Below are 14,846 nucleotides of genomic sequence, written 5' to 3' on the forward strand. Positions count from 1 at the left end.
ATAGATAGATAGATAGATAGATAGATAGATAGATAGATAGATAGATAGATAGATAGATAGATAGATAGATGGAGAAAAAAGCATAACACCTAACTTATCAAGAGTGAAAGGCCTAGAGAGATGTTCTACAAATTTTGAGACCACAGACATGAGCCCAGACTATAATGCCAAGCAAAACTATCAGTCCAATCAACAGAGAACTAAAAATATTTCACAATAAGATCAAATTTAAGCAATTTCTACCTAACAATCTAGCTCTTCAGATGGCACAAGAAAAGAAACTTTGAGCTGAAGGGATAACCACACCCAAGAAGACACAGGAATAAATAATCCCAGAATAGAAGATCAAAAGCATGTGGAGAGCCCACACAATAACAACAAAATTCCAGGAATCAATAGTCACTGTGCAGTGATATCTCTCAATATTAGTGGTCTCAATTTCCTAATAAAAATGATGTGGACTAACAGATTACATTAGAAAGCAGGATATATCTTTCTGTTGCAAGTAAAAAGCATACCTCACCAACAAGGATTGACATCATCTCAAAGTGAAAGAATAGAAAATGTTATTCAAAGCAAATGTACCCAAGAAGCAAACAGGGATAGCCATTTTAATATCAGGAAAGAAAGAAAGAAAGAAAGAAAGAAAGAAAGAAAGAAAGAAAGAAAGAGGAAAATTGCCTTCAAGCCAAAACTAATCAGAAGAAATAGGAAAGGACACTACATGCTCATGGAAAAACAAACAAACAAAACCACCAAGAGTAAACTGCAATTCTAAGCATTTATGTATCAAACACAAAGATATCCAAGTTTGTAAAAAAACAAAACAAAACAAAAAAAGAACACTACACCTAAAACCATTATTGACCCTCACACAGAACTAATCAGAAAGTCCTCAAAAGATAAAACATAAACAGTGGAGAAACACTTAAACAAATGTTCAGCATCTTTAGCTATCAAAGAAATGTAAATTAAAACTACTTTGAGATTTTGTTTTACCCAAATCACGACGGTCATGACAGCTCATGCTGGCAAGGATGCGGGAAAGGGGAACTGATTACTCTTGGGAGCTCAAACTGGTAGAGCTACTCTGATCATCAAGATGTGATTCTTCAGGAAGCTAGAAATTGATCTACCTCAAGATCCAGCTATACCACTCTTGAGCATAAATCCAAAGGTCTCTACATGCCACCACAGATGTACTTACTTATTCATTTGTATTTATTACTGCTATATTCATAGTATCCCATAATTGGAAACAGTCTAGATGTCCATCAAATGGTGAATGGATAATGAAAATGTGGTGGATATACACTACAGAATATTATTCAGTTGCTAAGAAAAATGAAAATATGAAATTCATAGGTAAATGGATGAAGTTAGAAACCACTCTGAAGGAGAGCGCAGACTTCAAAGGACAAATATTGTATATTTTCTCTTATATATGGATGGTAGATTTTTTAAGCCTTAATGTATATGTTACAATCTGAATATCTGCATAGGCTTGATATCTTGTAAAGCCTGAATGGGGTGAGAGCATCAAATAGAATATATTGTTATGAAAGACAAAGAGAAACCTATATTACAAAGATTAAATAGGGAGGGGGATTGGAGAAAAGGGTGAAGAAGGGAGTATGGTGGGAGGAAAACTGACACTGAAAAGTCAGTTGAAAAGCCAAATGGAAGCCTACTTCTGCAGAAGCTTCCTAAATATATACATACTTATATATGAATTTATATATAGGAATCTAAATGGAGTCAGCAAATAATAGAGGAGACAATGCCCTGACTAGACATCTGATCCCAACCTCCAACACCAGAAATGGGTTACCTGTTGAGTCATTCACTGCAGGGACACCATGGAAACCTTTGAACACCATGGGCTATTGCCAAGGCTATTGGTTGATCTTCACAACCTGATGGTAAGGCTCTATTGCTAAACAACACTTACATAACTCATCAAACTCAGAGAGGTTGAACATGTACCTAACTAGTAGAATCACCCCGACTGACTAACGTTCATGGTCATGGAATGCACTCTGCATGCTACCAAAGGAAAACAGTAATCACCAGTATTTCCCCAGCTACATCCCCTGTAACCTACAAAAGTGACTTGCCTGCAAGATATACAGGTAGAACAGTGTCACAATTGCTATAGCAACCAACCACTTTCTGTTTGGATTTAAGGCCTACCCCATGAGATGGAACCCATACCTGATACTACTAATGTGAAGAATTTCTGACTAAATAGGTCATGGGCTTTATAAAACCTACTGCTATTATTCTGCTTAAGGAACATAGCAAAAAAAAAATTATTCCTAAATAAATGCTGCTATAAACATAAATTACTGCCTCAACACACATCAGAGAAGCTTCTTCTGTAAAAGACTGGACTTAACACAGAGACTTACAAATGGACAGAAAATAAGAGATTTTAAAGCACTAAATCCTAAATGAGATGTCTTCATCAAGGCCCTCCTCAAGGCTCAGGAACCTAAGAAGAAGAGGAGGGAGAACAATTGTTAAAAGCCAGAGGTGATGGATGACTCCAATTAAACAGTGTCTTCCAGACACAACAGGTATGATGCACATATGAACTCACAGAGAGGCTGGCGGTACACACAGGCCTGCACAGGGCCAAGTCAGCGTGGGTCTCAGCCCTGAGATGGGTTAGCAGACACGAGCCTCAAAGACACGGAGAAGCTAGCTGCTGGTCATACCCACAGGCCAAGGAAAAATCCGTTTTCTCCAGTGGAGTCTCACTGGGCAGATTAACCACACTGCAGGCCAGGCTCGATGCCTAGGAGCACTTGGCCAACACAGAAAGAGCCAAATGAGATTTTTGTAGACTTTTTGCCTCATTTTGCTTTTTTTTTTTTTTTTTTTTTTTTTTTGTCTTATTGGCCTTTTGCCTCCTAATTTTGTCTTTCTGGGAATTGTGTGTTTCTTGTCTTTAATTTTGTCTTTATTCATTCTAAAGAGAAATAGGTAATGAAGTTGGGTGGGTAGGGAAGTAGGGAGCATCTAGGGAGGAATTAGGAGAGGGGAAAACATGATAAAACAGTATGACATAATTTTTTTAATAATTTTTAAATAATTCAAAAATTACATTTACGGTGAAGGAAAACACAGTCAGTTGTTAGGAGCACAGCCCAGAAGAGCCAGGCTTGGGCAGGTGAAGAGAGACCTTTATCTTCTGAATGAAGACCTGCTGCATTGGTGGAGCCCATTTTAAGACAAAGCCCATTTTAAGACAAGTGCTAATGTCCGCCATGTTGTCCATGTTCAGTGAGATGTCACATGTGTTGAATTTGTGTTCAGATTTGGCTCAAAGCTGTTCAGTGATGGTTATTTGCTTCATGTAAGAAACCAGCAGAATCCTTTGGTTCTTATTTTGTTTTTATTGTGATATAATTTTCTATGAATGTGGTCAAAGCAAGTTATTTTTGTTATTGCCATTTCTTTTTAAAGAGAAATTTGGTTGTTTTTAATTTTTTAGTGGAGGAAAGATAGACTAAAACCCTAAGAAGAAAAAAAGGTGATGTATATACCCAGAGTGTTGTCTTTTTTTTTTGTTGTTGTTTAGAAGAAGAATTGAACTACGTTTTAAAAAAATGAATAAAGGGGAAACTTTCTTTTTAATCCCAAAAGAAAAGATTGCACTAATAAAAAAACCAAGAATGTATGACAAAGAAAAGAGTGTACATAATGAAACAGGGGAAACTACCTAAGTAGCCACTAAAGCAAAGCAAGTTATAAAAATCAAGGAAGACGTCAGAAGAGGAAATGAAGGCTGTGGAAGTAGAGTAGGGGGCAAAGAAGCAACTTCATTATTTCAGATCATTGTCTCTCTAGAATCTTAATGATGACAAAGAATTCATATCTAAAACTCAAGCACTGTGTTTCTACCAATCTGTGCACTGGGAAGCAGCGTTGAAGATTGTCTTCTTGGAAACTGAGTCTAGGGGCTACACCTGAGCCAGGGTTTTAAGTCCTCTCCATGCATTGTCCTTGGTTGGGTATCAGTCTCTGCATGGTCCCCGGGGTTCAGATTTTTGGTTCTGTTGCTCTCCTGGTGGAGCTCCTGTCTCTTCCAGGTCTTTCTAGCTCCCCCTTCTTTTTTTTTTTTTTTTGTTGTTGTTGTGAAAGTTTATTCATTTTTTATTAATTACACTTTATTCACTTTGTATTCCCCCATAAGCCCCTCCTTCCTCCCCTCCTGATCTCACCCTCCCTTCCCAAGTCGACTGATAGGGGAGGTCCTCCTCTCCTTCCTTCTGATCTTAGTCTATCAGATCTCATCAGGAGTGGCTGCATTATCATCTTCTGTGGCCTGGTAAGGCTGCTCCCCCCTCAGGGAGAGGTGATCAAAGAGCAGGCCAATCAGATTATGTCAGAGGCAGTCTCTCTTCCCATTACTATGTAACCCACCTGGACACTAAACTGCCATGGGCTACATCTGTGCAGGGGTTCTAGGTTATCTCCATACCTGGTACTTGGTTGGAGTATGAGTCTCTGGGAAGACCCCTGTGTTCAAATTTTCTGCTTCTGTTGCTCTCCTTGTGGAGTTCCTGTCCTCTCCAGATCTTACTATTTCCCACTTTTTACATAAGATTCCATGCACACTGCTCAACAGTTGGCCATAAGTCTCAGCGTCTGCTTTGATAGTCTGCAGGGCAGAGCCTTTCAGAGGCCTTCTGTGGCAGGTTCCTAGCTTGTTTCCTTTTTTCTTCTTCTTCTGATGTCCTTCCTCTTTCCCTTTCAGGATGGGGATTGAGCATTTTAGTCAGGGTCCTCTCTCTTGATTAGTTTCTGTAGATGTACAGATTTTAGTAGGTTTATCCTATATTTCATGTCTATATGAGTGAGTATATACCGTGTGTTTCTTTCTGCTTTGGGACAGCTCACTCAGGATGATCCTTTCCAGGTCCCACCAGTTACCTGAAAATTTCATGATTTACTTATTTTTTATTGCTAAGTAATATTCCATTGTGTAGATGTACCACAATTTCTGCATCCATTCTTCAGTTGAGGGGCTCAAGTACACAATAAGGACATTTGCTCAACCATGTTTGTAGCAGTTTTACTTATAATAGCCAGAAGATGGAAACTTCCCCTTCTTTCATATGATTCCCTGCACTGTGCCCAAAGTTAGGCTATAAATCTCAGCCTCTGCTTCGATAGCCAAGTGAGGTCATTAGTAAGGAGAGCAGGGCTTTCTCTGGCATGAACTCAGTGACAGGCTCTCTGATCACCTCCTCCTGAGGGGTGCAGCCTTGCCAGGCCACAGAGGAAGACAATGCAACCAGTCCTGATGAGACCTGATAGGCTAGGGTCAGATAGAAGGGGAGGAGGACCTCCCCTATCAGTGGACTAGGGGAGAGGCATAGGAGAAGAAGAGGGAGGTAGGGTTGGATTGGGAGGAAATGAGGAAGAGGGCCACAGCTGAGATACAAATTGAATAAATTGTAATAAATATAAATAAAAATATATTTAAATATTATAAATATAAATTCAAATATATTTAAACATATAAATATTTAAATATAAATAAAATATATATAAATAAATAAATATTGACATTTAAAATATTATCTTCTGATTCTTGGCCTATGTTAGGATGTAGACTTGGGGGCCACTGACAGAGCCACCCAAACTTGGACTTTCAGCCTTCAAAACTCTGGGGCAGATAAACTCCCTTTTTCATATATTATTCAGCTTTGGGTATTTCTACAGCAACAGAAAATAGACTCATACAATGCGCAGTATTTTCTCTATTTTATCTGCTCTTGATAATCATTTATTGGCAAAACTAACAATAAAAAAGAATATAATAAAGTCCAGATGTCTATGTCACCTCAGAAAGAGGTTTGGTCTATTATCAGAAGAGCATGAATCAAACTAATATGCTGCAAAATCGTCTCTGCATTTGTCCCTCCTCTGGAGACCACAGAAAAGCTCTATAAATAGACTTCACGGTTTAAAGTTAAACTCTCTGATGCATTTAAGCCTATTTTTAAAAGACACTCTGATCTTCACAAACATCAAATTGTCACCATTTCTTTTCTGCAAGTAGCACCTCATTGATTTACTTTTTAATAACTCTTCTTAATGGTGTTGTGTGTGCTGCTTGCCTGTATTAACACTACGCAGAGTTGAAAGAAGAAAAAGCGATGTGATGAGCATGTTGAGTGAAGTCGCACTGTAAGAAAGAGCTACACGGAGGAACTCAGGATATAGGTGTCTGATTCAAATGTGGTGGATAGCAGCAGTTGAGGACTCATTTTCCCACATCACCCTGGACTCTGACTGCTCCTCTCCCCTCTACTTCTATGCTCCAGCTCCATTAGCTTTATTACCTAGGACCAGCCCTCACCAGCCCTAGGAGAGCCTAGAACACAGTGGGTACAATTACCAAGACAAAGGCAGTAGTGCCCTTGACTCTTCCTTTCTCCTTCTCATTCCATTCTAGAATCATAGTGAATAAATGGATACTCAGGTAAGCTTTCTAAATTTCATGACCCTCCTCAATATGATTAGCTTGGGTGCTCTACAGCTTGATACCTAGATGAAGGAGAGGATAAGATGGGGTTATCTCAGACCCCTGACTCAAGTGGAGGCTATGTGCACTGGAAAACTTCACCAATCATGATCAAAGACATTTATTAACATTCTTACTTCATTCTCCCTTTCACACTTTGCATAGCTCACTCAGGGAATTCTGGGAGAAAGGCAGATACTGCTGGTATACACTATTCTCTGAATCTAACACCATGTGAAAACATCAAACCCACCCTGACTTTCAGCATCAGTAAGCAGAAGAACCTTCCAACAATTAGAGCAGACCCCTGACAGAGGAAGTTGCCATGCAGAATGTCTGCTCTGCTCAGCATCTTGTACCTTCATAGACCTGGGCTTTTCTCAAGCATGATGATCTACTCTGCACGAGCTAATGAGATCAACAGAACAGCAATTAGTGTGCAATACAAGAGGAGGAGATGATATTCAAAATTCAAATCACTGGCCTAACTCTCAAGGTCCTGTGATTAGCAAGTGGAAAAGCCAGGACATTAATGAAGTTTTTTGATCCAATTATTTTACCATTCCAGTGTGGGAATCTCAATAGATTTTGGGATCTTAAAACTGATCACAAAACTTTAGAAAGTAAGACTTGCCCCCAGGTTGCAGTATCTGCGAAGAGGTGGGTAATGATATGCCCCTAGGTTACCACAGTTCTCCTTATGGTAGAGTACTCTTGGAATTTACCACTGTGGAGTAACTATTCTCCTTGATGCTGCCAGAGCCTCTATACCTTCTTTGCCCTAATGAGTTATGAATTTACATTACCTGATACACAAGCAGTAAAACCCACATAGATATAGTTACATCCTCCTAGAGCCAAGAAAGGTATGTCATACAGTAGACTCAATAAAAATATTTTTTAAACAAAGGAATGGAAGAATAAGAGTACCAGTGACTGAGGAGCTCAGGGTCTGAGTGTGTGGCACTTCCACGTGAAGGTGTTTGGAACTTTGGTTGGTACTGTTCTTCCCTGAACAGAATAAAGCCATTTAGTTAAAGACAGCACCTCTAACTTTGAGTCACTACATGTGCACCAGGTCCTGTTGTGACAACTGGATCATCCCACACATGTCCAGACACCCCCAAATGAGAGTCAAAAATCACAACCCACAGGAGCAGAGTGCTTCCAATGACAAAGGCTCTCTCAGTGAATGTCTAAGGGAAAAAACAACTAATAACTCCTTGGGGAAATGAACTGAAGAACATGAAGATACACATGAAACTTGAGAACGTGGCCCGAGTGCCAATCTCATCCACTCTATGTATAAGGTTCTTAGAAACTAAATAGCATGACATAAAGGGAAAGAACAATGTTAAGGGGAATATTACTATTATCTCTTTTGAGGGGAACAGTATAGAGAAACTGAAGACTGTGGGAATTCAACAAGACACATGCCTCCTATTTACTCTTCTCCAAGATCTTTGGGGCATGAAAAAAGTGAGGACTATGGAGCAGTTTGTTTCTTCTATTTCCATGACAGCTGTTATCATCAACACATGTTCAGGGCCTCTCAATGGGACAAGACAAGACCAGAGCAAGAAAGGCAGCTTACAACAGCTCTGCCTTCTCCATGTCAGGAATGTAGGATTTGGTGAGAACAAAGCAACGAGAAAGTAGAGGAGAGTGGTGTCTACATAAGTGACTTTCAGTAAACGCAAGAAGAAACCATGAAAATATACCAAATGAAAGACCTGCTTAGGGTCTGTCTGGACCAATGAGGTGGAATCTAACATTTTAAACTCATCTGTATTGCTTCTTCATTCCCCGCTCTTTCCAAGACATTCCAAAGAACACATGCATCAACTCCTAATAGTCACTGCCCAGCCAGACCTGCAAAGCACAAACTCTCACAATCACCTTGTATTGGGCTCACACTGGAGTACTATGAGTAATCAGCAGGAAAGAACTGAATTGACAAATATTCTCTCTACTTGATTGTTACTGTGGTTTTCATTTTACCAAAAATGAGTACACCATCTTACCCATGCATCAGCACTTGAGATTCTGTAAGTTTATGAGACACACTGTATTTTCAATCAGGAAACAGCCCATAACTAGTATCATATGTCCACTTTAAAAAATTATTCTTGTGATGAGCGCCTTATGCATGGCTTTCATACAGTCCCATTCCTGTCCATCTCTGCAGCCTCAGATTATACTTTCTAACCCATCCCTCTCAAAGACATGGACTCCATGGACTGGTGGCTGATATGAGATGATGAGAGGAACTGGGACAGGGAGAGGAGGTGTTCAATGAAGAACAGAGATTCCCAGCTGAGGAAGGTCAAACAGGCTGTCTTGTCAGGGATGGATGACTACCTTCCTGCCTATAGCTGGGTCTTCCACTTGTTGAAGTCTCCTTTCCATCAGTTCAAGTACACAGCAGCCAACCTTCTATGTAACATATTATCAGTGTTTCCTTCTCATTAAATTATTCTTATCACCACATGGCTTTTTCAAAAGGAAAATAACTTTAGTTTTGCACAGGGTATAAATAGGAATCTATTTGCATTTTTCTACATGTAGACATCCAGTTAAACCAGCACCATTTGTAGAAGATGCTATCCTTTTTTTCATACTATGGTTTTGGCTTCTTTGCCAAAAATCAAGTACTGTATGTGTGTGGGTTTATTTCTGGGTCTTCAATTCGATTCCATTGATAGAACAGTTGGTTTCTATGCAAATACCACGCTGTTTTTATTATTGTTGCTCTATACTACAGCTTGAGATAAGGGATGGAGATACATCCAGAAGATCTTTTATTGTAAAGGTTTGTTTGACTGCAGAGATTGATGAACTAACCAAGGACCATGCATGGAGAGGACCTAGATCCTCTGCTCAGATGTAGCCCATGGGCAACCCAGTCTTTATGCGAGTTCCCTAGTAAGGAGAGCAGGGGCAGTCTCTGGCATGAGCTAGGTTACCTGCTCTTTGATCACCTTTCCCTGCCATGATGGCCTTACTAAGCCACAGAGAAAAAGGATTCCTACAGTCTTGATGAGACCTGATAGCCTAGGGTCAGATAGTCCTGTCAGTGGACTAGAGAAGGGGTACGTGGAAAGGAGAAGGTGGGAGGGTGGAACCTGGAGGAGTTGAGGGAGGGGGCTACAACCAGGATACAAAGTGAATAAATTGTAATAAATAATAATGATAGATAAATTTAAAATGGAAAAAACCAATAAAATGGACCATCTTCTGCCTTAATTCCCCTGCTTCTATTGATCTATATCTTCTCATTTATAACAAAACTCCTGAGGGTTGTAAACCAAGGTTCTAATTCTTTTACAGGCACTTAGAAACCACTTGTCTTGCAAACAAACAAAAGGCAAAAAAAAAAAATGACAACAAAAAAACAACAACACTGATTCCTAAGTCTCACCTGCAAGTAAGCAGAAATATCTCTGCCTTCATTTTACATCTGACTCCTTAACCTTGCTGCCAGACAGCTGCTTAACTTTGCATGTAGGAATCTTTTAGAATTCAAAGTAGTTGACTACAAAGTGGTGATACCAAATCTATCTCATCCCATCTTAGGGCTGAAGGCACAAACACAAGAATAACTGGAGTGTCTTATAACCAGCTTTTACAATGCACCACTCCAGACCCCCTTAAAAACACACTGGAGTCACCAGTCTCCATCCTTAAGCAGCAGTCACTTAAAATCTAAAGAATAGCAGATCTCCCAGGTAGCAAGGAAAGCTTTATTGATGCCAGGACAAGACTACTGCCTAGCAAGAGCAATCATCTCATGGGAACTGCTGTGCCTCCTTAAAAATAGGACTTCTTTGGAGCAACTTCCTCAACCAGAACTTAAATAATGATCAACAAGACCATCCCTTAGCCAACACTACCTAAGGGGATGCATACCACTAATCATGCATACCTCTCAACGGTGGGCCCCGGTCTTCCTCAATTCCATCTTAAAGCTTATGCCAGTGATGCGGATGTAGGAGAATGCAATATTCATTTTCACTGAAGGCACATTTTTATTAAATCCTTCCCTGAGTTTCAACATTGTAATTGCTTACTCGCTTTGAGGGAAATATCTGGGCTAAACCCAGGAACCCCTGCCCAGGACTCTGCTTATAATTCTGTTTCTCCGTCTGCCGGGTAACATCATCACTGCTTCCACAGTACCATTCCACTCACATCAACTGCAGATAAGCTGTGCTAAGCTCTCTGACCTCACCTCCTCCCATCATGACTTGGTGCATTCTTCTCTTCTCTTCTGACTGCACACACACCAGGCCATGTCTGTCAAAGGGTTTTGTTTTTTTAAACTAGCTTGACCTCTGGCCAGGAATATACCTTCCACCACATGTCTGTATCCATCCAAGTCTATGCTAACGTTATCCTCCTGGTATAATCCACCTCCACCACACTAGCTAACCAGCTCACTCTTCTGACCTCCCACCTCACATCTCCTGAACACCACACCAGTTATTGCCATTAAAATTCAATTCACTGTTCTCGCTTATTGCATTGTAGACTTCTCTGAATTGTTGGTGGCCCCAGAGCAGAGAGTTTTCACCTATTCATTTCACTGATTCACCCCAAACTTAGAGATGGACAAATAGCACATAAATGTCATTGAATACATTAATAAATTAGTGAATCTATAACTTGTTCACTAAGCAGCAGGGAACTACTGAAAACTATTGAACAAGTGTGCTTTAGGAGTTTTACTCAGGTGGCAGAGTTCTTGAAGGATCTCAGAATGCCTCAGTCACTGCAGGCACACTGAGCCTCCAACAACAGGCATCTCAGAAGTAAATGCAAAGGAAGGATGCCTCACAAGGAGAGGTCTTCAGGATTTCAGTCTTTCAAAGACAGAAAATACTTTTTAGATGTTTCAAGCAAGTAAAATGAATAGTTCTAAGGAACTGCATAACAGTATCCCAGAGCACAGGTAGGGAGAAGTGACTTCATGGCATCAGAGTTACATTCAAGCATCCACTAACAGCAGATTTCCAGAGGCCATGTTGCTCATACTCAAGAACTAACCTCGGGCAGGTAGAAAGGACCTGTCTTTACCTGTCTTGCTCAGTGCTTCCTCCACAGCCCTTCCACAGTGCTGAAGAGCAGAAGCTGAGGCTGCCTCCCACTGCCCATGAACACACTTGCTAGTGTGTCCATCACTCTTCCTGGGGAATACTCGGGTCAAGGTGGGCAGTGTCACCCTGTCGCTTATCCTGTGAACTGGACTGGGGGAATATGTCTTCCCACACTGTTCATGACACAAACACACAGACCCCAATTGTATACACACTGTTCATAGCACATTCTGCAAACTGAAGGAGACTGTCATGTGGGCTTTTTGAACTTCACCTTATTTCTTACATTCTTTTAGCATTTGAATTTAAATGGGGCATTCAGGCATGACACCTAGCCAATGGCAACAGTAGTCTTGGTTTCAGCTCTTACCTCCAACAAAAAAATACTTTAGAAGCGTTTTGTAATGTTGAAAATGTTCAGAGTAAAACTATCATTGCTTTGAAAAGATACATAAATTTTCATTATAGGGAAAATAAAAGGAATTTACTTGCCTTATCAACCATTTGCCTCGTGTGGCACTTCTTAGGTGGAAATGGGACCTTCTCTCTCTCTCTCTCTCTCTCTCTCTCTCTCTCTCTCTCACTGTGTGTGTGTGTGTGTGTGTGTGTGTGTGTGTCCTCATGACCTTTGATCTCTCACAACACTAAGATGTCCCAAGACAGGCTTACTCCCGCTGCCTTTAGGCTTTATTCATCCGTCATCCCACAACCATAACACATCTCGCAATACCACTGTCATCAACAATGTACTGATGAGCTGTAATGGATGAGGCATGTCGCTATGCAGAAAGGAGGGGACATAAAATCAAGTGTCTTGTTCTCACCAAGGGGCCACCAATCAGCTGAAGACATAGCCTGACCCCAGAGGTCAGATGTACAGCAGCCATCAAGTGCAGCATCATTGAAGGACAAGTGTCTGGTCTGTTCTCAGAACTAGCCTCATTGCAATTATCCCTTTAATAACCTTCTGCTCATCCACTCAATTCCTTTTGTGTTCTCAAGGGAGGATCTAAGGGTCTCATCAGAAGCAGTGTACGAGGAGAGCAAACCACACACACCTTTGTTACCTGGGTCAGATGCTTGTAAGAACAGCATCAATCACAGGGAAAAGCAAGGCTGTTCCTGGCAGTGTCATTCAACCTCTTTGGCACCCTTTGTGGTCTGACTACACTCACGAGTGCTAGTTAATGCTTGAGGTCTCTGAGCCTCAGCAACTAGAGCCTTTGCTCTATCTGTTAAGCACTCTTTACTGGGATTAGCCAATGCCACCCAGCTTCTCCTCCAAGTCACCTCACCAGCTGATTCTGCCTTAAACAGCACTTCCTGATATATACAGCTTATTTGCTAAATCACACAATTTAACTTCCACGCATTCCCAGATTGCTAGCGATATGCCAAAGATAGAGGGCCTCTTTCAATTCTTTTTTTTTTTAGTTTTTTTTTTTATTAATTACAGTTTATTCACTTTGTATCCCACATGTAGCTCCCTTCCTCCTCCCCTCCCAATCCTACCCTCCCTCCCTCTTCTCTACCCAAGACCCTCCCCAAGTCCACTGACAGAGGAGGTCCTCCTCCCCTCCCTTTTGATCCTACCCTATCAGGTCTCATCAGGAGTGGCTGCACTGTCTTCCTCTGTGGCCTGGTAAGGCTGCCTCCCCCTGAGGGGGAGGTGATCAAGGAGCAGGCCAATCAGTTCATGTCAGAGACAGTCCCTGTTCCCATTACTAGGGAACCCATTTGGACATTGAACTGCCATGGGCTACATCTGTGCAGGGGTTCTAGGTTGTCTCCATGAATGGTCCTTGGTTGGATTATCAGTCTCAGAAAAGACCCCTGTGCCCAGATAAGTCTTAACCACAGCAAAAAGTACAAAGTACCCCACCTATTTTTCAAGGATTTAGATCAAAGAACGGATCACCTTGCTCTGCTTCCTCAAGTATAAAAAGGTGGCACTGGGAGCCAATTGATTTTAAACTGTACTTATTTACATTAAATGGCCTCTGAGTTTCTACAGGGCATTATTTCCAGAAATCATCTCCAGATATCAAAGTCAACAAATATGTAAAATAGGAGACACACACACGATTTGCTTACTCTCCTGTGTATTTAAAATCATCCCTACATTACTTGCTTACCTAACACAATGCCTACATATCCCTCCACATGCATTCAGTATAGTACAGGGCACAAAGTTAATTCATGTTCTGATTGGGGAAATTCCTGGAATTTTCTGTGTAAAGATTTTTATTCTGTGGGTAGAATCAGTTAAAACAGGATAGACTATAGCTCAAATTGCATTTCACCTGAACAATTCAAACATATATGTATGCATATAATTATATGTATGTATATAATTCAAATTACATATGTATAATTCAAACAATTTAAATATGTATTAAATATATATTTATATGTCATTATTCTTAAGAAATTATAAGCAGGAAGGGAAATTTTCAAACTGTTCTTTGCAACAACAGTAGAGAAACTCAAAGATTTTTTTTTTCTTTACTCTGTTTTCTAAATGGAGAATTTCTCCACTGGTAGGTAGAAACTGGAGGAAAATTTGGCTAACCACGGTACTCACAAGTCACTGGTGTGGCATGGGTAGGGAGCTGCCTGTGCCTGCGTGGTTGGCTCCAGGGCTTCCTGCCCTGTCTGTACTGCAATGATGGCTCTCTCAATCATGTCTTGAAGTGGGACAAAAATGTAGTTATATTTGAACCCATCCGCTGGTAGACTCTGAGGATGAAACTTCCAGGAAGGGTTTTTAATCATGTCTGTCCTCATGCTGTACAAGACATTGGTCCGGATTGTATATGTGACATGGGGTGGCAGTTTTCGAGGTGCTGATCTGATGTGTCTGTGTCCCAAGGAACTGTTGAATATGACACCTGGTAGCCAGAAAGGAAAAAAAAAAAAACCATCACACAACTCATGGATCTGCCGCACAGGATGGGCAGGAATGTGCGCAGGGCTTGGGACTCTGCACAGCCTCCCACTCCTGCAGGAGGTGACCGCAGCTCCAGCAGGGCAAACAAATGGGCTCCTCTGTTCCATAGGCAACTGAAGCAAGACCCAGTAATTCACTGTCCAAGGCAGCTTTCCAGTTCTACAAAAGACAATGCTGTAGCATCACCAACACAAAAGCTTTATTCACGTCACGCTTTGAATTAGCTTTAAAAATTACTCAAAGCTGATCAGATAATCAG

General features: G+C 40.8%; 1 protein-coding gene across 1 annotated transcript in view; it reads right to left on the minus strand.

The window, feature by feature from the left end:
• The window catches only part of Abca13 (ATP binding cassette subfamily A member 13), a 463,272-nt gene that overhangs the window by 298,728 nt on the left and 149,698 nt on the right, over window positions 1-14,846 (minus strand). The window contains 1 exon segment of the mRNA XM_055624041.1: window positions 14,222-14,528. Within this exon segment, the coding sequence (XP_055480016.1) occupies window positions 14,222-14,528 (307 nt within the window).

Source organism: Psammomys obesus, unplaced genomic scaffold (assembly GCF_907164565.1).
Source record: "Psammomys obesus unplaced genomic scaffold, mPsaObe1.curated_primary_1811, whole genome shotgun sequence".
NCBI lineage: Eukaryota > Metazoa > Chordata > Mammalia > Rodentia > Muridae > Psammomys > Psammomys obesus.